At 36.7% G+C, this 27,693-nt stretch overlaps 1 protein-coding gene across 1 annotated transcript in view; it reads left to right on the top strand.

The window, feature by feature from the left end:
• The window catches only part of GABRG3 (gamma-aminobutyric acid type A receptor subunit gamma3), a 53,925-nt gene extending 26,507 nt beyond the window's left edge, over positions 1-27,418 (top strand). The window contains exons 3-5 of the mRNA XM_078146068.1: positions 6,999-7,195; positions 8,046-8,105; positions 25,744-27,418. Coding sequence (XP_078002194.1) covers positions 6,999-7,195; positions 8,046-8,105; positions 25,744-26,022 — 536 coding nt within the window. The 3' untranslated portion in view covers positions 26,023-27,418. The remainder of the gene's footprint in view (positions 1-6,998; positions 7,196-8,045; positions 8,106-25,743) is intronic.
• Positions 27,419-27,693: the final 275 nt, after the last annotated feature.

Genomic DNA, 27,693 nt, shown 5'->3' with positions numbered 1-27,693 from the left:
AGTAACAAACCCTATCTCATTTATGGTTTGTTGCTAAGGTAGGCTAATGGATTTAATGCTGTAAATGATCTTAGAGGCCATCAAGTCCAACCCCTTCTTTTATAGATCAGGAAACTAAGGATGAAAGGTTAAGTGAATTGTCCAAGGTTATAGCACTAATAAGTGTCTGAGGCAGAATTTGATCTCAGGTCTTTATGATCCTAAATCCAGCATCCTGGATTTATTTATGATGCTAAAGATATAAACTGGTAAAACTTGATTCCTGAGTCTGAACCAGATTAAAGTATAATTGGGAAATGTTTAACAAAATAAAAAATCAATACAATATAGATAATGTTAATTTGTGGTTTTCTAAGTCAAAAAGTGGCTGCAGGGATCCATTTCTATTTGACTTCAACAGCACTATCTGCAGTGCTGCATCTAAAATCATAGGGCAAACTTTTGGCCATCTCCCTAGGCTTGTACTATTTATCTCTCCTATAGGTGGATTCTCAAGAAATGTTGGTTGAATCCATATCATGTTGTTGAGGTTTAAGGGTTTAGGGGTACTGGGACCCCAAAATTACAACACACAGGTCCTGTCTGAAAGAATTCAACCCAAGTTTTCAGCCAAAGACAAGATTTATTAGAACATCGGCCATATTGGCCAGACTCTTAAGGAATCTGGATAATAGTGAGCCATTCACTAGATTTTAAGAATCTGGGCACCTTAATGGAGACAAGATGGATCTTATGTACAGAAAGACTGTGGGAGGGATCTAGGAGTGGCCAAGTAGTTTGGGGTTTCTGGAGGAGGGGTCTAAAGGAGGATCTGAATGGGAGTGGCCAATAAGCTAGGGTAAACAGAACACCTGGGACCTGGACCATGTGACCAAGGGAGAATAGAGTCTATCTAGGATTAAGGGTGGGAAGTGGCAGGGGCCATAGGGAGGTAAGACAATGTAGGGTAGGTATAACCACTATGAAAGACCGTTGATAGAATTATAGCCTCAGGTGAACTCCGAGATTTGGCCATGTGGGCAAGTCCAGGGTTTTTTTCTTTTTGGGGTTTAGATCCTATCCCCATGATGTTAATTACAGAGCAACAAAACTAATTTATAAATAATATTCAGTGTAGCTCGTATTTATTTATTGCTTTATATCTAACTTTATATCTAAAGTACTTGTCTCACAATCAGTGTTAGAAGCCAGAATGTGAGTGAGGGTATTTGAGATAGGTTGGAGAAAGTATGAGAATGTAATTGTCTTTAGCCCCATGAGGGGAATTTAAGTAATATCAAGACTGATCTCCAGTTTACAGGTAAGGAAACTGCAGCTCAGAGAACTTGAGTCACTTAGTCCCAAACATGTAACAAATTACTAATGGAACGAAGATTCCAAGTCTTCAAGTTCAGTCCCAGAGCACTGCCTGATTATTTCTCACACGTGCCAGATAAAATTCAGTTAAATCACTTACCCTTTGCCTTCTTTGCCTGTGAGGAGACACAGCTAACTAGGTAATTCAGAAATAAATAGATTAAAATATGGACTCATATTACAAGAAATGAAAAAATGGTCCAGTTTAGAGCAAATGATGGGGTTGAGATGTGGGCCCCAGAAAGGAAAAACCTTGAACTTTCCCACATGGCCAAATCTCTGGCCTTCACTTGAAGCTATGATCTCATCAACTGCCCTTACATTGTGGCTACACCCAATCTCCCCTCCATTGTCTTGCCTCCCTATGGCCCCAGGCCACTTCCCACCCTTGGTGTCATCTAGGTTCCATTACCTTATAGACTACTTGGCCACTCCTAGATCCCTCCCACAGGCTTTCTATATATAAGGTCCATCTTGTCTCTATTAAGATGCTCAGATTCCTACAATCTAGCCAGGGTTTATATATAATCTAGCATCTGCTGGGATTCTTATAATCTAGCCATAGCTCAGTTTTTTATAGTCTAGACACTGCTCAGATTTTCACAATCTAGCCTATAGCCCATAGATGCTCAGATTCCTTAAGAGTCTGGTTAATATGGTGAATCTTCAATAAACCGTGTTTTTGGCTAGAAGAAGGCTTGGGTCAAATTCTTTCAGGCAGGACCCTCCTTTTAGGACCCCTAACCTTTAGACCTCATCAGGGCAACAGCTGATTTAGAATCAGAATGACTTGGGTTCAAATCTTACCTCTGAAATTTAGTAGCTGTATGATGTTAAATAAGTTATTTCAGTGGTCCAGTCAACTTTCTAAATGATAAATTCCAGGTGAGATGGTAGTCAGTGAAGGGAGTTTTCAGATTAAGAATTCCCTATAGAGATAAAATCATAGGTCTGCTGGTCAAGACTCCAAACCTTTCCCCATTAAAAAAAACATTCTGGGAACATTTCCACTTTCCATTTGATCCCATTTCCTTTAATCTCTAATCACCTAATTCTACTCACCATTTTTAAAAAAACCTAATAACCAAAGAACATTGGTTTAGAGACCATTGAAAGACATTATTTCTTTCTTCACTATGGAGTTACTTCCTAACTAGAGATGGGCCACTTCAGTAGAAAAAGTGATGGCAGCCTGATACAGTGGAAAGCACAATGGCTTTGAAGTCAGGGGCTCTGCTTTCAAATCCCAGCTCTGCTTCTTATCACTTATGTAACCCTAGGCAAGTTACTTACCCTCTTTAGGACTCAGTTCTTCATCTGCCAAATAAAGAGGTTGTGGTCTTTAAAAAAGCTTGGGAGACATAATTTCTGGGTAATTTAATCATTTCATTGATAATGTCAGCATTTTAACAGAACAATGGTCATTTGGCCATCTCTCTCTTAGACCAAAAACCCTCATGGTGGCAGGCTCACAGGTGTCATGCACTTCAAAGAGTAGGTCTTCCCTAGGTTGACAATCAACTCTGACTGGCAAACAATTAACAATATGGTAAATTTACAAACAGAAGTGCGCTTACTCCAATGAGGGGCTGACTGTGATATCATATCACCCTTGGACAAAAAAACTTATCTCTATACCCAGACCACCCACAACCTTGGGCAATTTAGCTTGAAGAATGGAGTTCAAGTTAGAATAGAGATTGCTTGTAAGGTTGGGTGGGGTTCATATAGAGATGAAGGTTAGCTAAATCTTCAGAGACTGAGGTCTTGAAATGAAGATAGAGAAAAGGGGGAACTCCCCAAATCATTAGTTATTAATAGTCATTTCTCTCAAAGTCATAATTCTACATGGCCTCTGAGGTCCTTTCCAGCTCAAAATCTGTGATCTCAGAAGCACCTAACTTCAAGGAATAGAGTGCAAGGCTTGGAGTCAGGAAAACTGAATGTAAATGTGGCCTCAAATATTTATTAGCCATGTTACCCTAAATCAGTACATAATAAGAGAAAACACCTTTAGGAACCAGAGCTGGATTGGAGTACCTCCTTATAGGAAGCTTTACAAATGTTTATGTAGCTTATTCCACCATATAAAAGCCCCAAATGCTTAGTTGTTTACTGAATTAGTCAAGATACAAGGTAGAATAGAAAGTGTGTGTGTGTGTGTGTGTGTGTGCACATATGTGTGTATGCACGTGTGTGAAATCTAAATTTATTCTTTTTCAAAGGTTGAAGCAATTATTTCCTGCAAAATGTGAATACACATACAATTTGTTTTAAAATATGTATTATCACTAAACACATACAGTTTATCTTATTTAATGTCACAACAAAGGTGTAGAAAAGTACAATAGATGTCATAATAGAATCTACTGTTTTACCATGGGCAAGCCATAACTTCTATGAATTAGCTTCCTCATGTATAAAATGGAATCATAATATTTATATCAAGGTTCAAGTCTTGCCTCTAGCAAAAACCAGCTTGGTAATCACTGGCAGGTCGCTTTACTTCTTGATGCCCACCAACTCCTTCTATCCCACAGCTCTCTAAAACTATGACTCATAGAGGAGTTAACAATTTTTTTTTGGTAAAGTGATTTTTTTCATACAAGGAATTCACCACACAGAGAAAATCACTTGCATTTCCTCCTTCTTTCTTCCCAGTGCACTATATACCTCACAGGACTATTGTGAGGAAAGAAAATTACTTTTAAAAACTTAAAGTCACAGAGAAATTGAGAGAAAGAGAGAGAGACAGAGAGATTATATAAATATGTATGTACACATACATATATAAGTACACAACTGTTATTAAATAATTATTTTTAAATGCTCATTTTAAAAAAAATAGCTCAACAATAAGATACTAGTCTTCTAAGTAAATGTTCTTTGCATCATTCACTTGGTATACATCAAACCAATTGATAACTGTCTATTGATAAGCAAGATTTCTTAGCAAACATTAACAGAACAATTTTAATTTTCTGTCCAAAAATTGTTCAAAATATTCTGTGACAAGGGATATTATTTTTCTTTTTTTTTTTGCGTTCTGAAGTAGTTTGTAAAGTCAGTCTAAGGGCAATTGCTGAGGGGAATGGATGGATGGATGGATGGATGGATGGATGGATGGATGGATGAGCATTTATTAAGCAATTATTCTGTGTCAAGCAGTGTTAAAAGTTGCTAATGCAGATAGCCACTGCTTTCAAAGAGTTCACACTCTATGAGAGAGAAATAATACGTGTAGAATTGTTCATTTTTAAGGTAGAAGGAAAGTCCCAGTGATCCTTGGTATGCAGAAATCAAGAAATCAGAGATAAGAATGAATGTCAATCTTCTATTCTTACTCAAGTTAAATAAAAAAGCAAGGGATCAAGGGATTCTTTGAATTTTTTTTCAGCAAAAAAGTAATATAAGACAGAAAAGCCTCCAATGGATAATCAGAGAAACTTATATGAAATTAGGAGTCCCAGACAACACTGCATCACTCTCTATTTCTTTTCCTTGTATAAGAAGCCTGAGAAGTGGAACTATTTAAATGAAGATAAAATCCCCTGGTGAAAGCCTTTCAGAAATATACTATGCAAGTGAGCATCTAAGAGGAAATAAGATTATTTGTTAAGTCATGGTATCCATAGCTGATGCCAAATGGCAGTTTGTCAATAGGGGCTTTCCATATAAAGTGAAATAGATTAGGGCAAGCATCTTAGCATGTCATGTTAAATCAAAAAAAAAAAAAGGATAAAAGATAATAGAGAGAAAAATGCCTAATTGTATCTTTACATGGTTTCCTTGTGAGTTGACTTCAGAGCCATTAGATGTTTAGGAGTTTGTAACAGTTTAAATTTTTTTTTCTATTTGAAAATGATTATTTCTTTTATAAGACTTCAACATTTATATTTTTAAGCCTGTGGAAATCTGAGCAAATAGTTGCCATCTGAAATACCGGGGAAAAAATTAGGTTCATAATTTCATAGACTTAAGTTTGAAGAGACCCTTGACATCCTCTAGTTGAACCTTTTTCTTTTATAGATGGGGAAACTGAGGCCCACAGAGATTAAAATGACTTGTAAGAAGAAGGTCATGGTGGCAATAAATTATAGAGATGAGATTTGAACTCAGGCTCACTAATGTCAATGTGTTAAAAAAAAAGTGCTTTTAACACTATGCCTCATTGTCCCAATATCATTTATTGATCCTCATACCTGAGGCACCCTAATGTCACCTGAGAGCATTGCATTTAAATTTAAGGGACAGATATTGAATAGGAGCTAAGGCCTTTGAAAACTGAATCTGCAAAACAAAACTCTTGATGTGATAACACTTTCCCTGGGTTCTTTCAGCTACTGAATTTCTCCCTTAGTCATTAGGTCAGAAAGACTTCTTGAAGCTAATTCATTCATATTCAAATGTATGACTGAAATTTGTCAGGTATAATAATACTTTAATTTATATCATGGAGACCTTCCGCTGAGAGTTGTAAGGGTTGCAATCTGCATTAGTGGAGAGATTGTCCATCCCTGACAAAAGCGTAGACCATTTGAAGTACCCAAAAAAAAGGTTTTTTTAATTGAATTTTATTGTTTTTCACATTGCTTTTATACACACCATTTCCTTTCTTTCTTTCAGCAGTCCTAGGAGGTAGGCAGAGCAGGTGGTAGATACGGTTATGGTGAACAGAGAACTTTTCTTACCTTCTTACCATCTCTCTTAGATTAATCTTCTAATTTCTTTGAGTCTCAAATCCCTTGACTGTGAAATGAGGAGAGTGTGCTACATAACCTTCAAGCTTTTTTCTAGTTCAAAATTCTGTAATCAGTATATTACAAATAACAAAACAGAAGCCTACGGAGTTCACTTGCCCAAGGACACAGACAGTTATGGAGCTAAAACTAAAACCTCCCAGGACTCTTGTTTCCTATTCTGGAACTTGGTTCACTTTACTATGCTGCTTATAAAACAGGGAATACCCAAGCCCTCCCCCCATCCCACTGCCAAAAGGCCAGGTGTGTTACTTTTTCCCTTCTGCCAGAGTACTCCAGTACCCTTTAGGGTACTAGGGGATGTCTAGTCTTTCTGTCTTTCACTCAGACCCCAACCAATTGTGTTCCCTCAGAATTTAGGGATCTCATGTATTATTTCCTTTTAACCATTTAACAGGCAGATTAGCTTTTATGAAAGAATAGAATTGGACCTAAAGACCTATAGGGCCCTCTCCAATTAGAAATACTACTACTCTTTGCTTATTGTCAGCCTAAAACTGTAATTCACTGGAATAGGGAACTCCTATTAAGGAAACCTGTATCAGTGTAAATCAGCAGCTGCTCTTCAATTTAAAGTCTTAGCATTAGGTGCTAACTTGGAACATTGAGGTAAGTTGTCTAAGGACATAAAGCCAGAATGTTTCAGGAGCTGGACTTGAACACAAGTCATCCTGACCCCAAAGACTGTTCTCACAAAAAAAGGACCACCCAGCCTCTTCTTGTTTTTTAACTGAACGTTATTTTTCTGTTTGTTTGTTTCTAATGTGCCTCCTGTATCTATAACTCGGTTGTCATGTCTTTAATGGCTATTTTCTCATACTTGACCTCTTTAATTGACTAAAAAATTGAATCCTAAAAATGAAATAAAATATCTCCATGCAGGGATCACTACAGTACTGACTATGACGACTCTGAGCACCATAGCACGGAAGTCCTTACCTCGAGTGTCCTACGTCACTGCCATGGACCTGTTTGTGACTGTGTGCTTTCTATTTGTCTTCGCTGCTCTGATGGAGTATGCTACTCTTAACTATTATTCAAGCTGCAGAAAACCAAACTGTGCCAAGAAGAAAAAGTCGGTATGTTGCCTTTACCCTATTTACTAAAACAGAGAGCCAAATAATTTTTTTTCAAAGGAAAGAATTACCTTGAATTAGTATGCTACATGTACGTATGACTTATAATTAGTAGTTTTATGTATAACTATCTTTTTAGGGTGGAAGACCTCCAATTTCATTACTGTAGGCAGTTCCCAGTGAACAAACATCCTCTCTGGATACAGAGCAGAAATTCATTTGTAACTTACAGTCTTAGAGAGTTGCCCAAAGCAGATAGAGGTTGAATAACTTGCTATCAGTTACATAGCCACTGTGTTTTAAAGGCAAGAATTGAACCCAGATCTTAATGATCTCAAGCCCTTCCATCTGCTATTTCACAATTTCTCTTAAAATTGTCGTTCCTGAGCTTAAGTAAATACTTACAATCTTTAGTTTTTTGGTTTTGTTGTTTTTTGGGTTGTTTTTTTTTTTTTGGTGAGGCAGTGGGGGTTAAGTGACTTGCCCAGAGTCACACAGCTAGTAAATGTTATATCTGAGGCTGGATTTGAACTCAGGTCCTCCTGACTCTAAGACCAGTGCTCTATCCACTGCTTATCCACTGTGCCACCTAGCTGCCCCAACCTTTAGGTTTTTTTAAGCAACTAAGAAGTTCCCATTTGGGACTTCTCAGCTGTGGAAATGTAGACTATCTTTCCCACTAGCAGCATTCAATTATTCAGTAGCCTTCCAAAGCATTTTTTTTTCATTTCCAGCCTCTAATTTTATGGCTTTTTCCTAATGGGACATGAGTTAATTTAGTCATGGGAGAGTTGAGTTTTAGTAAATGAGAACAGGCATGCTAATTGTTTTTTCTGTTTACCTTTTGTTCTAGTTAATGCACTCAGAGACAACTGAATGGGTCCATGAAAGAATACGTACACACACCCACAGCGTATGTATTGCTCCTGGCCAGGTGTCAATAATTCCTGAGTATCTCTATTTAAATGAGTTTTCATTTGAAAATAAGCTATGTACATGCTATCTGTGCCTAATTGACACACCTGATATATTTATCACTCTTGAAGTGCAATAAATGTATCTTGCCAACGTGTACACTAGACGTGTTTGCCAAAATTGCTGTTGGGTTTTCCACTTGGTACTTTTTAAATCTTCTCATGGGAAGTCTCAGTGAGGTGCCTTTTTTTAAAAAATTTGTTTCTTTTCATTGGGGAGGGCATCAGGCTTAAAGAACAACCCATTTCAGCCTCAATGGAAAATCACAATAAGAAAGTATAGATTTTGTCAGCATCTGCTCTCCTGAATAGTCACATGGCAGAATGCACCATGATAGAACTCAGGGTACTTAAAAACAGCTACAATACCAGAATGAATCACTTGGGTCTCAAGGAGGCAGAAAAATGTTAACTAAGTTAGCCAAAGAGCTGAAGGTCAAGTTCAGAGGCTAGGACAGTTACTGACACATAGACATAAATGCTTGTTGATTGATTTGGCTGCAGAGAATGGAGAAAAAAATAAAATAAAACCAGACAAGAGGCAGATTATCTTTTCCCCCTTTTTTGTGGGAAGTAATTCAGCTAAGAGCAAGTAAGGAATCCCTTGAGCAAGGGGAATAGAAAATATCCTGTGACTAGAAAGCACAACACAGGGGAAAGTCTAGTGCCTAGGAAAAAGAATGCAATGAATTAATTCAAAATCAAAAGGGTGTCAATCAAGTGGGAGAGAGACAAAGACACAGACAACTCTTCAGCAAATAATTCATGCTTTGAACAAAAACAATCCAAGAATTTCAAAACTGAAAAATTTCATAGTGATAGCTATACTCCTGTTCCATAAGATACTCCAGATTTTGCCATTTTCAATCATTGCCGCCACAATTAAAATGAAGCAGTGAGGTGAATCAACGCAAAAGTACAAGGAAGATATTGTAGGATCTTTTAGGGTAAGTGTAAAGACACCTTTACATCCAGATAATTAAAAGAATGAATAACTCAGGATGTGACTATGGAATGAAGTTAATGAACTACTCAGACAACATTTCTTGGAACCAGCTAATAGCCTTCTTAGAAAATATTTTGAGACTTTACAGCACAGTTGGGATAAGGCGTGTGTGATCCCTAGGCAAGGTTGGAAAACAGAGCAATCTGACATTTGCAGATTGAGCCCATATACATTTGAAGTTTCAGTTTCCTGGAGATGTGCCTAGCTCAGGTTTGAAACTATTATAATCCATATGATTTGGCTGATCCACAAAATAGCTTCCTATATAACATACAGAGTAAGCTTTTCAGATGTATATATGTGTATATATGTGTGTGTATGTATTATATTTGTAAAACATATATGTTTTTACTTAGTCTTGGATCTCCTGAAAGTAAGTAAAACTATATTTAAGAATTAGTATAATTTATGGAACACATGTAGAACTTTCAAATCGCAAAACTCTAATTTGATATAAAATTATAAGTGAAAGAACTAGTTAATATTTAAGTTGTATATCCTAATTCATACAGTCACAGCTTCAATACTTGAAGGGAACTTAGACCCTTAGAAGGGACCTAGTCTAATATCTACCTTATGTGCTAAACTCAGTCCAGCTGATTCAAGTTTTTACTTATTTTTGTGGTTGCTGTTTTAATGCCATAGGTACTTGTGGACCATAAAATCCAATTAAAATATACATAGGTATACGTGTGTGTGTGTGTGTGTGTGTGTGTGTGTGTGTGTGTGATTTTTAAAAATCCTGATAACCAGGAACATCAAATTCACTGATCGAATGATATCCACAACCTGTATTAGTGGAACTGATTGAATGATATCCTACCATTGTTACTGGTTTCCATCACTGGTCCAGGTCTGGATCAACTGAATGAGAGAGACAGAGACAGAGAGATGGAGATGGAGAGAAGGAGAGACAGAGAGAGACACACATACAGAGACAGAGACAAAGAAAGAGAGGGAGAAAGAGATAGAGAGACAGAGAGAGAGAGACAGAGAAAGAAACAGAGAGAGAGAGAGAGAGAGAGAGAGAGAGAGAGAGAGAGTTGCATGCCTCTAGTATGCAAGCTATTTCAGGTCTTGGGTTGGTGCTGGAATTCACCTTGCTCCTAGGCCTGCCAACCAAAAGTTCTTCCTGACCAAATTGTGGACACCTTAGAGACCAAGGGGCTACCATCTTCTTTGATAAGAGTTGAAGAAAGACTCCCATTCATCTTCATCTAAGGACTTAAAATCACTATTAAATAAGCCAAAAATATACTTAGCCTTCAGTAAACTTTAATCAAGTGCCTTCTCTCTGTTGATCATTTCAAATTTATCCAGTATATAGCTTATTTGTACTTGGTCCTTTTCATGTTAAAATGAAAAATAATGTTAAAATAAAAATTTTATCTTAGAATTCCCTCTGTCTCTGTCAAAGACCAACCATGAAGCTCATAGCTTAGGTCACTGGGAACACTTGCCAGAACCCCCATTCTTCAGGATATCCCACATTGCTGGGTTAACAGTACTGCTGAATTTCATTTACTCATACCTATCTCATAATAGGCAGAAAAAGCAATAAACTAAGCAAAAGAGTTAGGTCTTCCTAAGCAGAGATTCATTGGGATATCAAAGTGGGGAAAGCATCAGGATTGTGATTGGAAATCTCAGCAATATCACAACTTTTTCTGGAAGGACATTAATTCATGAGGGATGCCGTATCTCTGTCTGATATTGGAAGCCTCTTCTTACCTAACTCTCTTGTTAGAGAACACATCTTGCATTATCCAATTCTTTGTAGGCAATGATAAATGAAAGATGATCGTCTAGCTCTATGCCGTCCATTCAGTAGCAACCAGGACTGAAAAAAAAAAAAAAAGAAAAAAGAAAACAATTATTTTTGGAGCATGGATGAGTGGCTTCTTCACGGAGTTTATGGCTCCAGAAGCCCAATAGTCATTTAATCTTGCTGTCTGTTAATTCCACCCAAAGGCTTCACTCATCCTAGTCCTTATAATCAGAGATTTCCAGAAACACAGGCCCCCTACTTACCCAGGATGATAAAAGTTCAAGGGGAGAGCTAGCTAGACAGTCTTCTTTAAGTCTTCCATGGCTAATGCTTGTTTAGGTACCCACTCAAAAGAGGTAGATTTTACATTAATTTGATAAACAGAGGCCATTGAAATATCTCAGCATGGAATAAGTGTTCTCCAAAACCTAAAGAGCCCAATAAGCCTTCAACATTTCTTCCCAGAAAGGGGGAAGCAAGTATCAATAGGTTGTTACTGAAGGCCTCTGGCATCATCTGAGTTCTCTCTACCTAACGTAGCTCTAAAAGTTTAAACTGAATAGGCCCTACTCACAATAAATGGCATAGAAGTTACTGTAAGTGACTAGACAGAACCATAAAAATCAATTAAAATATTGGTATGTATAAAGTATATATATATATATATATATATATATATGTGTGTGTGTGTGTGTGTGTACACACACACATATGTATGTATATGCATGTGTGGATGTATATGTGTATGTGTGTGTGTGTGTGTGTGTATAGACAGAGGCTGATTCCCAAAAATTCATAATATCCAAGATCACACTATATTCCTCCTGATCATGCACAGAAACTAAGGACTAGGAAGAAGATATTTCTCCCATCTCTATCTTAACAAAGGAATTCCTTCCATAGGTGGTTTTGTTCCTCAAATCCCCATTAGAAACTGGGATATCCATACAAAGCCTATGAAGATCCTCTAGTATCACTGTATCCTAAATGCCAACACACAGCTGTCCACTGTAAGTGTGACACTCCCTCCACTGCAGTACTTGAGGATATGGCCTCTGTTTCCTTCCCCCTACAGGCTACTATAGTTAAAATATCCTGAGCACTGGCGGAACCTTGGCCTTCATGCTAGAAAAACTCATTTCAATAATCCTTCAAGTCTGGACACAAAGACTAGTGTGTCCTGAAAACAACCAAGTGGGGTGGGAGACCAACTAGGTGTGACTGGGAAACAAGTAGGTGAAGTGCCTGCTTTTAGGAATGTCCTACATTTTCTGGGGAAGAATGACCTTGCTACCCTGGTCCCAAGTAAAATTTTACTAACAATTTTGATATATATACATACAAATACACACATATACACACCTGCATATATGTATACACATTCATTATATATTATACACCACACACACACACACACACACACACACACATATATATATATATATAAAATACCCCCACCTTAATACTATTTTTCTGAGAGTTTCTTTCAATATGGGGAAGACTATTAGTATTTAGTAATCTTCCTGGTTAATTTAAACAAGTTATTGTTAAATGTGCATATAGTTTAATAGGACTGGCTTTAGGGAGAGCTCTGGTGCATTGGGATTTAACTTTCTTCCCTGGGATTTCCCACTCCTAGGATATATATATAATCTTTCAACTCTACTTTTAAAAAGTCATTCCCAAAGTTTATTAAAGAAGAAAGTGTCTTCATATTGTACCTACCCAACATAGAGAGACACATAGTTAAGGCCTGATGACATTGGGGGTTAGAGAGTATTCTACCCAAAAGGCAACATCTAATGAAGGTTGATCCTAGGAGTGGGAAATCCCAGGGAAGAAAGTTAAATCCCAATCCACCAGAGCTCTCCCTAAAGCCAGTCCTATTAAACTATATGCACATTTAACAATAACTTGTTTAAATTAACCAGGCAGATTACTAAATACTAATAGTCTTCCCCATATTGAAAGAAACTCTCAGGGAAATAGTATTAAGGTAGGGGTAGGGGAGAAAGGAGGAGTAATAGGATAAGTTTGAGGGTCTTTTAGCACTTGCTTTAGTACCCAATCAAAATTACCCCCTTTTATCCTGTTTTTATAGTTATCAATTCCAAAGAGTCCAAGACATTCTTCAGAAAAAAAAAACCGCACACACTGAAAGATCTAAAAGCATATCACTATATTCGTTAACACTTACCTACTTATCTCTTCACCTAGGTAATTAACAACTCTATTTGGCAGTCCTCTAACTTCTGCATTTTATTATTTTTTTTTAATTTAAATCTCTTTAATTGCTTAATCTTTAAAGACAATGTATGTTGTTTTATTGTCCTTCAGGAACACAGCATTTCCATAGATGACATCAATAGCCAAATAATACTTCTTGCATTTTTGGTACAACTTTCTTTAGATATGTATCTTAATAATTTTACAGTAACAGTAGGAACTTTTTTCTTTATTCAAAAAAGAAGGCTTTGGCCGTATATTCTAGACAAGGCTTTTACTATTGGGAAAAAATAATCTGTTTCTATCCATATCATTGTCTAGGGCTTCTTTTTTTCCACAACGCCTTTTGTTCACTTTAAAAATTAATTGAAATATGAGTATATGGTAAAAATAAAAGAAAAATAGCAACAATAAAGACAACTTACAGGACCAAATACATGGGGTAAGCCTATATTCAGTTTAGTAAAGCAGGTTCAAGATCTTTTTTATTTAGTATTTTATTTTTCCTAGTTACATGTAAAGACAATTTTAAACATTCATTTTTAAAACTTTGAGTTCCAAACCCTCTTTCCAACCCCCCCCTTACCCTCTGCATTGAGAAGGCAAGCAATTCCATGTAGGTTATACACGTGTAGTTATGAAAAACATGTCTACATTAGTCATGTTGTAAAAGAAAACAAAGGCAAGAAAAAAATTGAAGAAAAATAAAGAAAGTTAAAAAAAAGTATGATTCAATCTGTATTAAGACAACAACGCTTCTTTCTCTGGGGATAGATAGCATTTTTTGTTAGAAGTCCTTCATAGTTGTGTTGGATCATTGTATTGCTGAGAATAGCAATGGCTGATCATCTCACAATATTGCTGTTACTTTGTACACAGTACATTTCATTCTGCTTCAGTTCATGCAGGTCTTTCCAGGTTTTTCTGAGAGCATCATACTCATCTTTTCTTATAGTACAGTAGTATTCCATCATAATCACATACCACAACTTGTTCAGCCATTCCCCAATTGATGAGCATCCCCTTAACTGCTAATTATTTACCCCCAGAAAAGATCTGCTGTAAATATAGGTCCTTTTTCTTTTGTTTTTTATCTTTTTGGTAATATAGACCTAGCAGTGGTATTGGTAGGTCAAAGGGTATGCATGGTTTTATAGCCCATTGGGCATAGTTCCAAATTGCTCTACAGAATGGTTGAATTGATTCACAGCTCCACCAACAGTGCATTAAAGTTTTATTTTTTCCCACATTCTCTCTAACATTTGTCATTTACCTTTTCTGTCCTATTAGCCAGTCTAATAGGTATGAAATAGTACCTCACAATTGTTTTAATTTGCTTTTTTCCAAATAATAGTGTTAGAGTATTTTTTTAATATGACTATAGATAGTTTTGATTGCTTCATCTGAAAATGGATCATATATTTTGATCATTTATCAATTGGGGAATGGCTATTACTTTTACAAATTTGACTTAGTTCTCTATATGTTTGAAAAAAGATACCTTTATCAGAGAAACTTGCTTCAAAATTTTTTTCATAGTTACTCTTGTTGATTGTATTTCCCTCCATCCTATTCCCCACTCTGTTTATTCTATTCTCTCTTTCCTTTCACCCAGTCCCTCCACAAAAGTGTTTTGCTTCTGACTACCCCCTCCCTCAATCTGCTTTCCTTCTATCATGCCACTCCCCTACCTTCTCTAATCCCTTTCTCCTCCTACTTTGCTGTAGAGTAAGTAAAATAGATTCTTATACCCATTTTAATGTGTATATTATTCTCTCTTTGAGCCAATTCTGATGAGGTGAGCTTCACTCACTCCTCTATACATCCCCCCTCTTCCTCTTTACTGCAAAAGCTTTTTTTTGCCTCTTCAGTGTGAAATAATTTACCCCATTCTACCTCTCCCTTTTTCTTTCTCAGTACATTCCTCTCTCACACCTTAATTTTAATTTTTAGATATCATCCCTTCATATTCAACTCACACCTGTGCCCTTTGTCTACATGTGCTTCTTCTAACTACCCTGATAACAAGAAAGGCCTTATGAGTTACAAATATCAGCTTCCTACATAGACATATAAACAGTTTAAACTTATTAAGTCCCTTATGATTTCTGTTTTCTGTTTACTTTTTAATGCTTCTCTTGAGTGTTGTATTAGAAAGTCAAATTTTCTATTCAGCTCTGGTCTTTTCATCAAGAGTTCTTGAAAGTCCTCTGTCTCATGAAATATCCATTTTCCCCCTAGAATGATTATATGCAGTTTTGCTGGGTAGGTATTTCTCAGTTGTAATATTAGCTCCTTTGCCCTCTGGAATATCATATTCCAAGCCCTCCAATCCTTTAATGTAGAAGCTGATAAATCTTGTGTCATCCTGACTGTGGCTCCACCATACTTGAATTGTTTCTTTCTGGCTGCTCACAATATTTTCTCCTTGACCTGGGAACTCTGGAATTTGGATATAATATGCCTGGCATTTTTTACTTGGGGATCTCTTGCAGGAGGTGATCTCTGGAGTCTTTCAATTTTTTATTTTACCTTCAGCTTCTAGAATATCAGGGCAGCTTTCCCTGATAATTTCTTGAAAGATGATGTCTAGGCTCTTTTTCTTTTTTGATCAAGGGTTTCAGGTAGTCCAATAATTTTTAAATTATCTCTCCTGGATCTATTTTCCAGATCAGTTGTTTTTCCAGTGAGATACTTCACATTGTCATCTATTTTTTTCATTCTGTTTATGATTTCTCATAGAGTCATTAGTTTCCATTTGCTCAATTTTAATGTTTAAGGAATTATTTTCCTCAGTGAGCTTTTGGACCTCCTTTTCCATTTGGCCAATTCTTCTCTTTAAGCCATTCTCCTCATTGGCTTTTTTGAATTTCTTTTAACATTTGACCTAGTCTGTTTTTTAGGGTGTTATCTTCTTCTGTATCCTTTTTTGTCTCCTTTACTAAGCTGTTGACTTGCTTTCTATGATTTTCTTGCATCACTCTCATTTCTCTTCCCAACTTTTCCTCTACCTCTCTGCCTTAATTTTCAAAATCCTTTTTGAGCTTTTCATGGCCTGAGACCAATTTATATTTTTTCTTGGAGTCTTTGGATATAGGAGTTTTGACTTTTTTTGTTTTCTTCTGAGTATGTATTTTGATCTTTCTTGTCATCACAGTAACTTTCAATAGTCAGTTTTTGCCCATTGTTTGTTCATTTTCACAGCTTATTGGTTGAATTTTAAGTCTTTGTTAAAGTAGGTCTCTGCTTCCAGGGTGGAGGGCACACTATCCCAAGTTTCAAGGGGTTTGTGCAGCTGTGTTCAGAAGTACTTCTAGGGATCTGTAAGTTTTCAGTTCTTCCAAGGTGATATAATCTAAGGAGAGATGTTTACTACTCTCCTAGCCCATGCTCTGGTCTATGAGTGACCACAAGCACTCTTTTCTGCCATGGAACTGTCAGGAGGGCTCCCCTCTGCTGTGGCTGCAAGCTCTGCTATGTTAGTGCATAGCATTTGATCCTGGGACTGCCACCCAGGACCTAGATCAAAATATGAGCAAAACAACAGAATCCTGCCTCAGTGATAGCACAAAGACCCCCATGATCTCCTTCTGATCAGTTGTTCCACCTCCTTACTATATGTGGGCTGAAAGTTACAGAAGCAGCTGCTACTTCTGTCACTGCTGCTGCTGCTGACTCAGTCATTCCCAAGGCCTTCTCCTGGTTTGCTGGGGCCACGGCTATCTTGGTGCAGCCTGTGCTGGACTGCACTCCACTCTCATGTAGGTGCAGCTGACCTTCTATATTGTCTTTGGTGTATGTGGGCAGAGAAGTCTGGAAACCACTGCTGTTGCAAGTGATTCAGTCACCCCAATGCCAGCTCTGGCTTTGCTGTGGCCAGGTCTGCCCTGGCACAGCTTACTCTGGACTACACTCCTCTCTCACCTTGGTGCAACAGAGCTTTCCTGCCAACCTTCCAAGTTGTCTTGGGCTAGAAATTTGTATCACTCGGTCTTTGTATGGGTTCTGCTGCTCTAGAATTTGTTTAGTGTAATTTTTTAAAGATATTTGGAGGGATCTGGGGGAGAGCTCAGCTGAGTACTTGGCTTTACTCTGCTATCTTGGCTTCACCTCCCAAGATTTTTATTTTCAATACAATAAGTGCTCAGAACCCTAAAATCTGATTAGAACTACTTTGGTCATCAAAGTTAAAACAATACAGAAATAAAAAAGTCATACAAACATGCCTCTGCTTCTACAATTACTACGAGGAACTGATGTGCCCTATAGGCAGTTATAGTTTTAGAAAATATTTCTAACATCTTCCTGCCTTCAAGCCATCAGGGACGCAAAAACACCAACTGGGAGTGAGCCATGGGGTCTGATGAAGAATGGGCTGTGGACAAAAGTTTCAGTGCCTCTGTGATCTCTATCCCCCATTTTACAGATGAGCAAATTGAGGCCTACATGAATGAAAAGTCTTGCTTAAGGTGGTCCCACAGACATTGAATGACAGAGCTGTGATTAGTACTTAAAGCTTCTGATGAAAAATTTGGTTTTCTTTCCACTGTACTATGTACTCTCTTTCTGTTGTTCCTACACATATACCTACAATTTAATTTTAAGTCACAATTTTCCTTACCAGTGGAAACCTAGGATAAAAGCATAAGTTTCTCAAGGTAAAGTTGTCCAGTTGTGAAAATAGATCTGTCTTTTGGGTTTCTTCAAGCCACTGCTGCCTGTCAGCTACTATAGAAATGACCCTCAATTAATCTTGATACTTTCTAGGTTGAAAGTATAGATTCATTGGTTGAAAGGGACCTACAAAAAAGATTTGGTCAAGTCTTCCTACAAGCAGCTTAGTACCTAGTCAGCCAAAACAAATTTTCATCTTTCCTATTTCCAAAGATCTCCCAGGATAGACGCTATTTGAATAAATAGTCTATTTAAAACTGTAATAGAAAGGAACAGCTTCACACTGGACAACATGATAAGAAGCAGTGACTTTGAGCTCTGCTCCTTTTTTTAAGTAATATCCACCACCATATCAGGGCTTTTCACAACTAACACAGTAGAGTTGTGTGTGTTTGTACACATATGGTAGAGAGGATTAATGGATCTAAGAATCAAAATGTTGAGAGGGAGGATGGTATACTAATGGCTAGATAGTCCACCTAGGAGTCAGAAAGACTGAGATTCAAGCCATACCTTGGATACATTCTGACTGTGTAACCCTGGGCCTCTCACTTAGTGTGTTTAGAAATTCTTTGAGACTTAAAGTTGCTGGTATTCATTGATAGAAAAAGTTCCCCCTTGAGAGTTCCAGTGCCAATGAAATAATTTTGTTGTTCAGTCATTCAATCATGTCTGACTCTTTGTGACCCCATGAACCATACCATGCCAGGTCCTTCTATCCTCTATTATCTCTCTAAGTCTTTCCAAGTTCATATTCATTGTTTCCATGACATTTTATCTCATCCCTTACTGTCCCCTTTTCCTTTGCCTTCAAGTTTTCCCACTATCAGGGTCTTTCCTAATGAGTCCTGCTTTCTCATTATATGGCAAAAGTATTTAAGTTTCAGTTTCAGTATTTGATCTTCCAGTGAATAGTCTGAGTTAATTTATTTAAGCGTTCACTGATTTGATCTACTTGCTGCCTGAGGGAATCTCAAAAGTCTTCTCTAGCACCAAAATTCAAAAGTATCAATTCTGTGACATTCAGCTTTCCTTATAGTCCAACTCTCACAGCTATATGTTACTACTACAAACCATAAGTTTGATTATACAGACTTTTGTAGGCAAGGTGATATATGCTGTCCAGACTTGCCATAGCCTTCCTTCTAAGAAGCAAGAGTCTTTTAATTTTATGGTTGCAGTCATCATCTATAGTGATCTTTGAGCCCAAGAAAATAAAATCTGATACTGCTTCTATTTCTTCTTCCTCTGCTTGCCAGGAAGTGATGGGACCAGTTGCCCAGATCTTACAGGTGTGTTGTTTTTATGTTAAGTTTCAAGCCAGTTTTTACTTTCTCTTCTTTCATCCTCATCAAGATACTTCTTAATTCTTCACTTTCTGCCATCATAGTGTTATTGTCTGCATATCTGAGGTTTTTTTGATATTTCTCCCAGGAATGTAATTCTGCCTTTTAATTCACTCAGCCTGGCATTTTGCATGATATAGTCTACATATAAGTTAAATAAGTTAGATCACATCATACAGCCTGTAGTACTCCTTTTCCAATCTTAAACCAATCAGTTGTTCCACGTTTGCTTGTAACTTTTGTTTCTTGGCCTTCATAAAGGCCTCTCAGGAGACAAGAAAGATGATCTGGTACTCCCATCTCTTTGAGAATTTGCTACATTTTGTTATGATCCACACAAAGACTTTAACATAGCCAATGAAAACAGAAGCAGGTTTTTTTTTTTCTGAAACTCCCTTGCTTTCACTGTGGTCCAGAAAACGTTGGAAATTTTGTCTCTAGTTCCTCTACCTGTTTGAAAACTAACCTGCCTTCTGGTAATTCTTGGTTCACATATTGCTGAAGCCTAGCTTGCAGAATCTTAAGCGTAACCTTGAAGGTATGTGAAATTAGAGCAGTTGTTTGATAAATTGAGTATTTCTTTGGCATTGCCCTTCTTTGGGATTAGGATGTAAATTGATCTTTTCCAATCCAGTGGCCACTGTTTAGTTTTCCGAATTTACTAGCATATTGAATACAACACTTTAGCAGCACCGTCTTTTAGTATTTTAAATAGCTCAACTGGAATTCCATCACCTCCACTAGCCCTACTGTAAACAGTGCTTCCTAAGGATGTCTTGCTCTAGATCAGCAACCATGCCAGACTGGTTATCAGTTATGTGAAGATCATTCTCTTACAGTTCTTCTGTATATTCTTGCCACCTCTTCTTAATCCCTTCTATTTCTGTTAAGTCCCTGTCACTTTTGTCTTTTACCATGCCCATTTTTGCATGAGACATTCCCTCAGTATTTCTAATTTTCTTGAAGAAATCTCTTGTCTTTCCCATTCTACTGTTTTCTTCTATTTCTTTGCATTGCTCATATAAGAAAACTTCTTATCTCTTCTTGCTATTCTCTTGAAGTCTTCATTCACTTGGGTCTGTCTTTCCCTTTCTCTTTTGCCTTTCGTTTCCCTTCTTTCCTTAGCTCTTTGCAAAGCCTCCTCAGGCAGCCATTTTGCTACCTTGCTTTTCTTTTTGTTTGGAATTTTTGTTGCTGTTGTTGCTGTTCTTCAGTCACTCTGTTTACCAGATCTAATCCTTTCAATCTATTTTTCACTTCCACTTCATGTGCATAAGGGATTTATTAAGATCTTATCTATACAGTCTGTGGAATTTTCCCCTACTTTCTTCAATTTAAGTCTGAATTTTGCAATAAGAAGCTCATGATCTGAGCTATAGTCAGCTCCTGGATCACTGCCTTGTTATGGCAGAGAGGCTCGTGTATCTCAATGAAACTATGAGTTATGCTTTGCAAAGTTACCCAAGACAGACAGGTCATAGTGGAGAGTTCTGACAAAAGGTAATCCACTGGAGAAGGAAATGTCAGACCACTCTAGTGTATTTGCCAAGAGAACCCTATGGACAATATTAGAATGATAAAAGTTATGACAATGGAAGATGAGCCCCCTCAGTCAGAAGGTGTCCCACACGCTACTGGGGAAGAGCAGAGGACAGCTACAAGTAGTTCCAAGGTCAATTAAGTGGTTAGGCCAAAATCAAAAGGAAGTTCAGTGGCAAATGTGTCTGGCGACAAAAGGAAATCTGGTGTGGTAAAGATCAATATTGCATGGAAACCTGGAATGTAAGTTCTATAAACCAAGGTAAGCTTGATGTGGTCAAATAGAAGAGGGAAAGATTAAACATCAACATCATGAAGGTCAGTGAACTCAAATGGACGGGAATGAGTGAATTTTATTCACGTGATCATTACATATACTGCTGTGAGCAAGAATTCCTTAGAAGAAATGGAGTAGCCATCATAGTTAATAAAAGGATGAAAAAAAAAATCAGTACTGAGGCACAATCTCCAAAAGAACAAAATTGCATCTATTCAAATCCAAGGCTAATTGTTTAACATCACTGTTAAATGTTGTCTATGCTCCAGCCACTAATTCCAAAGAGACTAAAGGTGATCTATAACATCTTCTAGAAATAACACCAAAAAAAAAAAGAAAGAAAGAAAAAAGAGGTCACATTCTTCATAAGGGATTAGAATGGTAAAGTAGGAAATCAAAAGATAATTGGAATAACAAGCAAGTTTCACCTTGGAGTACAAAATGAAGGGGAGCAGACACTAATAGTTTTGTCAAGATAACTCACTGATCATAGCAAACACTCTTTTTTCAACAACCCAAAAGGTGACTACACATGGACATCACCAGATGGCCAAAAAACCCTAGGACCTGTCAAAAAAAAAAAAGATTAAAATTAGAGAAAAAAATTAAATGATTGATTCTAATTCCCTAAGTACAGCTTTGTAAAAAAAAACTCTAAATGACCTCTCACCCTACTTCTGCCTTGTTCCAGGCAAGAAAATTCCTGTCATCTGATTTCATTATATTTCCTGCCCCTTTATGTATTTTTTTTTCCTTTATGACATGCCCCTAAGCTTTTCAGTTCAAGCAGCCCCAAATAAACCACATTACACTGTTTTAATGTCAGGAGAAGGTCAAAATATGATTTCATTAGTTTCGGTTTATTATGGCAAATAAAAATTAAAAGTCATTCTCAATAAAAATCAGTTTAATATGTATTTTCTAGTTATTATTTATTTGATAAATTTTAAGTATTATCTAGAGCATTCTAAACAATTCTTTGGAGAGCCAGTTCTCAATTCTAGGAATATTTTATTTTTCTATTTGTTGATAATCTTAGGCCTTTTGCTTCTTCCTATTATTTGTTTTCACTTTAGGTAATGGGTAGGCAGACAAAAGAAGGAATCTAACTCCATTCCAGTTCGCAAATCACTGAACATACAATGGCACCATGCCAAAAAGTTGTTTTTATTGTTTTTAATAGGCTTCTTGTCCTACAATACACTATGACTGAGTGAAAAAAAAAAACCCTTTTTAGGGGCAGCTAGCTGGCACAGTGGATAGAACACTGGCCCTGGATTCAGGAGGACCTTAGTTCAAATCTGGCCTCAGACACATAACACTTACTAGCTGTGTGACCCTGGGCAAGTCACTTAACCCCATTGCCTAAAATAACAAAAAAACCCCCAACTTTTTAATGTTGTTTCCCTTATATAATTTTCTGTCAGACTACATAGTTTTGGAAAGATTTTATACAAATGTCAATTTTTATACTTTGAAAATATGTAATACTGCTTAGTACCCCAAATGAAGATGTATATGTCCTACACATGCATGCATAATTTTTAATTTTCACATCCCAGTCTTCAATACATACTAAAATTCTAACCAGAATTCTATAGGCTATACTGAATTCATTCAAACTTTAGGGTTTGGTTTGGTTTTGATATTGCAAAATGAAGAAAATAAAAGGTATTCTTGCAGTTTGAATTTTAGGCAAGTTGTTAATTGGCATTACAGACTTTTTAACTAGATCCTTAGACTGCTCTAAGGTATATGAATGTTGCCTTGGTTTCAAGACTGTAGCATTTGTATGAGACTTGCCTTATTGGTGGAGACAAGGATGGTTCAATACTGTGTGTCTGTTTGAGGAGGAGAGTTGGTGTAAGACCTTTGGAAAAAAAGAGAAAATCTTCATTATTTCTTTGAGAAAATCAACTATTTCACTACATTCTATATGAAGAGACCTGTGCAAAAAAAGAAGGAAAAAAAAGACTCTGGGAAGTAGCAAACATATAGAGGAATTGACACCTCAATATGTCCTTGATTTCTAACCTGCCTCCCTAGAAACTTCATAAAATTTCCTTTTGGGTAAACTTCTCCCCAGATAAAAAGAGAAAGAAAGGCAGAGGTAGACAACTGGAGTCACTTTTTTGAGTCTTAAATTCTGCCACCAATTTTGTCCTTTAGGCACATAGGCTTGAGACATCATCCTCTTGACCAAAGTGAAGAGCATTTCATGAATGTTCCAAACCTGAAATTGTGTTACACAGACAGACAAAGCAACAGAAAGATTGGCAAACAGATTGCAGCATCTAGTTAAGGGATAGGAAAATCTGACAAACTACTAAGGATTCAAAGTATTAGATTTTCTTTTCTAAAATCTACTTTTCAGGCCATTTCTACATGTGTAACAGGACAGCAGAACTTTAACATTGCTTTTTAGTTAATCTCTGAAGGATTATTAATAGGCTTGATAAACAGTTGCTTAGAATTTTGCTATGATGATCCTTCCACTTCTCTTCTATAGAAATACCTAGAACTCCTTTTCCAATCCAATCCAAGTCTATAATTAATTGTGAAATAAGCACCAGGTAAATAATTTTTTTTTTATTTAACATGAACTATCACTAAAACATTCTGTAATGATGTAGCAGGCACTTCCCAAGAAATATTTTTAAGCAAACCCTGACAAAGCACATTGCTCCAAAAGAATTAAGCCTAACCTTACTAGAAAAATTGTCACTGATACAGGTGCCATTTTCCACTTGTGTAGCTTATAGTTATTTTTATCAGAAAGAAAAGATTTCTAATTTAACGATAATTTGTTCTGAACAATATATGTTGTCGGTCTAAATCATGTTACTTTTTAGTGTTTGTCTATAACGTTATAGTCATCATGTGGATATTATGTTGACTCTGCTTTCTTTGTTGTGTATCACTTCATACCAATCTCATCTTGTTCAAAGTTCTTCATATTTATTCTCTATTGTGGCATAATAATATTCCACTATATTCATATACTAACATTTATTAAGCCATCCCCCAATTGTTGGGTATATATTATATTTCTAGTTTTAGTTTTATTAAAAAACTTTTTATTTATGTGAATTACTATGAATTATTTAAACATATAAGTCATTCCATTATATCATTGGCTAGAAATAGGATCTCTGGTCAAAGGATATGAACAATTTAGTAATATTTGTCCTGATTCCAAATTATTTTCTTGACCAATTGGACTAATTCACAATTCTAACAGCAGTGAATTTGCATTAACAAAAACTTATTGACATGTTGACAATGGCAAAGTAAAGATTTGACAGTAACAAATATCACTGCTTCACTGAATAATTTCTTCACATTTTCATTCAAATTCCAATATGTTTGGTTTTTACTCTTTTTTTTCCTGAGTGATCATACATGCTTTTCTACAAACTAAGATTCGTGCTTTTTTTTAAATGTCCTTTAGCTGTTGTTTTATTTTATACTTACTTTTTTTTCAATTAAAAGATAACATACTCACAAAGCAACATAACAATATTCATCTGATAATAATAATATTCATTGGTCAGTTATGAACCATTGTGTGATTTAGGAATAGTAAATGAATTAATACCCAATTCAAGTCCATAAACATTTATTAAGCACCTATTCTGTACCAGACTTTGTGCAAGTCATTGGTGAGATAAAGACAAAACCAAACCGTACCTTCAAAGAATTTGTATTCTATTGAAAGCCATCTTTTTCTTCCAAAGATCATCAAAAATGTTTCCCCATTATTTTTTTTGTTTTTTAAAAAAAAATGTAATACCTCGTTCATGTTTTGTACACAGAGATATTATATAAATTGAGTCAACATAGATGCCTGTCAGACATTGCTGGGGGATTTATGACAGTTGAATATTTTCATGATCCCATTTGACTTCTTATTTGTTGTTTTGTTTTATTTTAAATGCCATTTGGAGGTATGCAATTTCTAAAAATTCAGGTGCTTAAAAGAAATACATGGCATACATCAAATCAGAAAAATAAATAGGTTGTGGGTTCATCCTTTAAGCCAGGTATGGGGAATCTGCAGCCTCAAGGCCACATGTGGCTCTCTAGGTCCTCAAGTGCGGCCCTTTGACTGAATCCAAACTTCACAGAACAAAGTTTTTATATTTTTTTGTTCTGCGAAGTTTGGATTCAGTCAAAGGGCCGTACTTGAGGACCTAGAGAGCCACATGTGGCCTTGAGGCTGCAGATTCCTCACCTCTGCTTTATGAGATCTGTAAAGACATTTTAAAAATGAATGTCAATACATGCGTTCATTGCAGAAAAGGAACTTTTTTAATGGGGAAATTCCCACTATTAACATCAGCTTAGAGCAGCTTAGAGGCTTACAGAGTTGTCTGGGAGCACTGAGATGTTAATACATTTTGGGAGTCACACAGCCACTATGGGTTAGAGGAAAGATTGGAACCCAAACCCTCCTGACTCCAAGGTGACCTCAGTCCACTATGCTTGCTTACACGTAACAATCCCTTGGACATAACAGATTTAGATATTTGTCCTCTAGATGGAACAGACATTATTACATAAATGTTTTCCAGGCATCTGATCAATCTGAACATATGGCTACAAACCATAAGCATGCAAGTTTCCATGTTCGACCTGTCTCTCTGGCCACTCTATAATATATATACACAGATTATTTGATTCACCTAATGTTGTTTGCACTGTTATCTAATGCCGGCTCTTTTGTGTCAATTGTTTCTAGAACTATTCTGTCCTGGATATGAGACCGCCTCCTACGGTGATCCCTCTGAATAATTCCATGTACTGGCAGGAATTTGAAGATACTTGTGTCTATGAGTGTCTGGATGGCAAAGACTGTCAAAGCTTCTTCTGTTGCTATGAAGAGTGTAAATCAGGCTCCTGGCGGAAAGGAAGGATTCACATAGATATCTCAGAGCTGGACTCATATTCCAGAGTCTTTTTCCCAACCTCTTTCCTGCTCTTTAACCTGGTCTACTGGGTCGGATACCTCTATCTTTAAATATAACCAGTAGCAGTGAAGACTGAAGGGTTTTCATGCTTTTTCTTTCCTTCAGCATTGGCAAATATTCAGTAGCAAAGGAGGACGCTGCTCAGTTTCATCCCTAATTACAAAGAGCTTATTATCTATGAGTATTACAGGACCTCACCAAGGTTTTATTATGTATGTGCCTGGGGTGTGTGTGTGTTGGATAATCCCTAGTTACTTTTCGACATCCAATTCTCACTAAATTCCACTCAGTTTGGTATCATTTTTAGAGATTTGGGTAATTGTTGATTCACCTCAACAGAGAAATCTGTAAGACCTGCAAGCAGAGAGTATAGATTCCTCCAGAGTTTCCTTATCCATCTTTTCTCCTTGCATCTCCAAGCACTAGCACATACTGGTGCTGAGTCACATTTCTGGGTTAGGAGTGTTTGAAAAGCTGGAAGGACCAACTCTGCAGTTGGACCTTCATTGTGAGTTGCAGTGTGGTAAGGCGCCCGGGATTTCTCTTCATAACATTGAAAAAACCAACCAAGCTAATAGCTGCACAGTGACTGCGAAACATCAAGCAGGTGGCAGAGCTGGGAAGGGTATATATGTATGTGAGTGTGTGTATATGTGTCTGCCCTGGTGCACATCAGCCAGGAATATTATTTTGAGAAGCAAAAATAATTTTAAAAAATTCTTCATTTGTTGAAATCAAAGAAGTAGATAATCTAAAGTTTTACTTAGAATGCATTTTAAAGGTTTGTCTTTCCTTTTTGAACTAGAGGAAGACCAGTTCACCACAAAGACAAAGAGCAAGAGACTGCAGCTAACAAGTTTCATTGAAATTGGCCTATGTTCTTCCATGGAGCAAAGGTCTGAGTCATTATCACAAGTCATCGTAAGATACCTTCTTCATCTTGCTAAAACAGGGCACACACATACAGACACACACACACACACACACACACACACACACACACACACACACACACCCTTTCAAATTTTATTTTACAGTGGGTGAGAAATGAGGCTTCCATCTCCAAAATATACTGAATCACTACTGAATATTTTTTTTAAATTAAAACTAGTGCCAATTCAAAAAAAAACAAAACAAAGCAAAATGAAAAAAAAAACAAAGATGTAAAGATGTGTAGTTGCTAAGTATCAAACAAGTATATTCTCTGGCTAAGAAAAAGTATTTTATACTTTTGAAATAGTCAAGCAGCAACATCCCAAAGAGAACTCTCGTATTTATAACTGTTTTGTACAAGATAAACCCAACTTTATTTTGGCATTGTTATCTAACTCTTTCTTTGTTTCTGACCACCAGTATTTTCCAAGACACTTTTCAAGTGCTCCCTTGAAAAAAAACTCTTGTCAGTTGGTAATGATGTCCTAAATAAAACAGTATATCCTGAAAACACTGTGGGCCTCCCCTAATCACGTGAGATGTGAACTAAAACCAATGTAAAAGCATCAGATATTTTAAAAGAAACTGATGTAGTCCCTATTGCAGAGCTTATTCACAGTTTATATTGGCTAAGGAAAGAAATAAATATCCACAGGATGAATCTCATCAGTAAATAGCCAAGGTGGCATAGGCCAGTAGAAATAAAATGTCTGGGCTGGTAAAAGTTTGATTCTTATTTGCATGGCTGCTTAAAAACACCCAAAATATTCCTAGTATAATGAAAAGTG

Source organism: Phascolarctos cinereus, unplaced genomic scaffold (assembly GCF_003287225.1).
Source record: "Phascolarctos cinereus isolate Bilbo 61053 unplaced genomic scaffold, phaCin_HiC Scaffold_726;HRSCAF=1367, whole genome shotgun sequence".
Classification (NCBI taxonomy): Eukaryota; Metazoa; Chordata; class Mammalia; order Diprotodontia; family Phascolarctidae; genus Phascolarctos; species Phascolarctos cinereus.
Note: the sequence above shows the minus strand (reverse complement) of the source record. Positions and strands in the feature narration are given on the sequence as shown.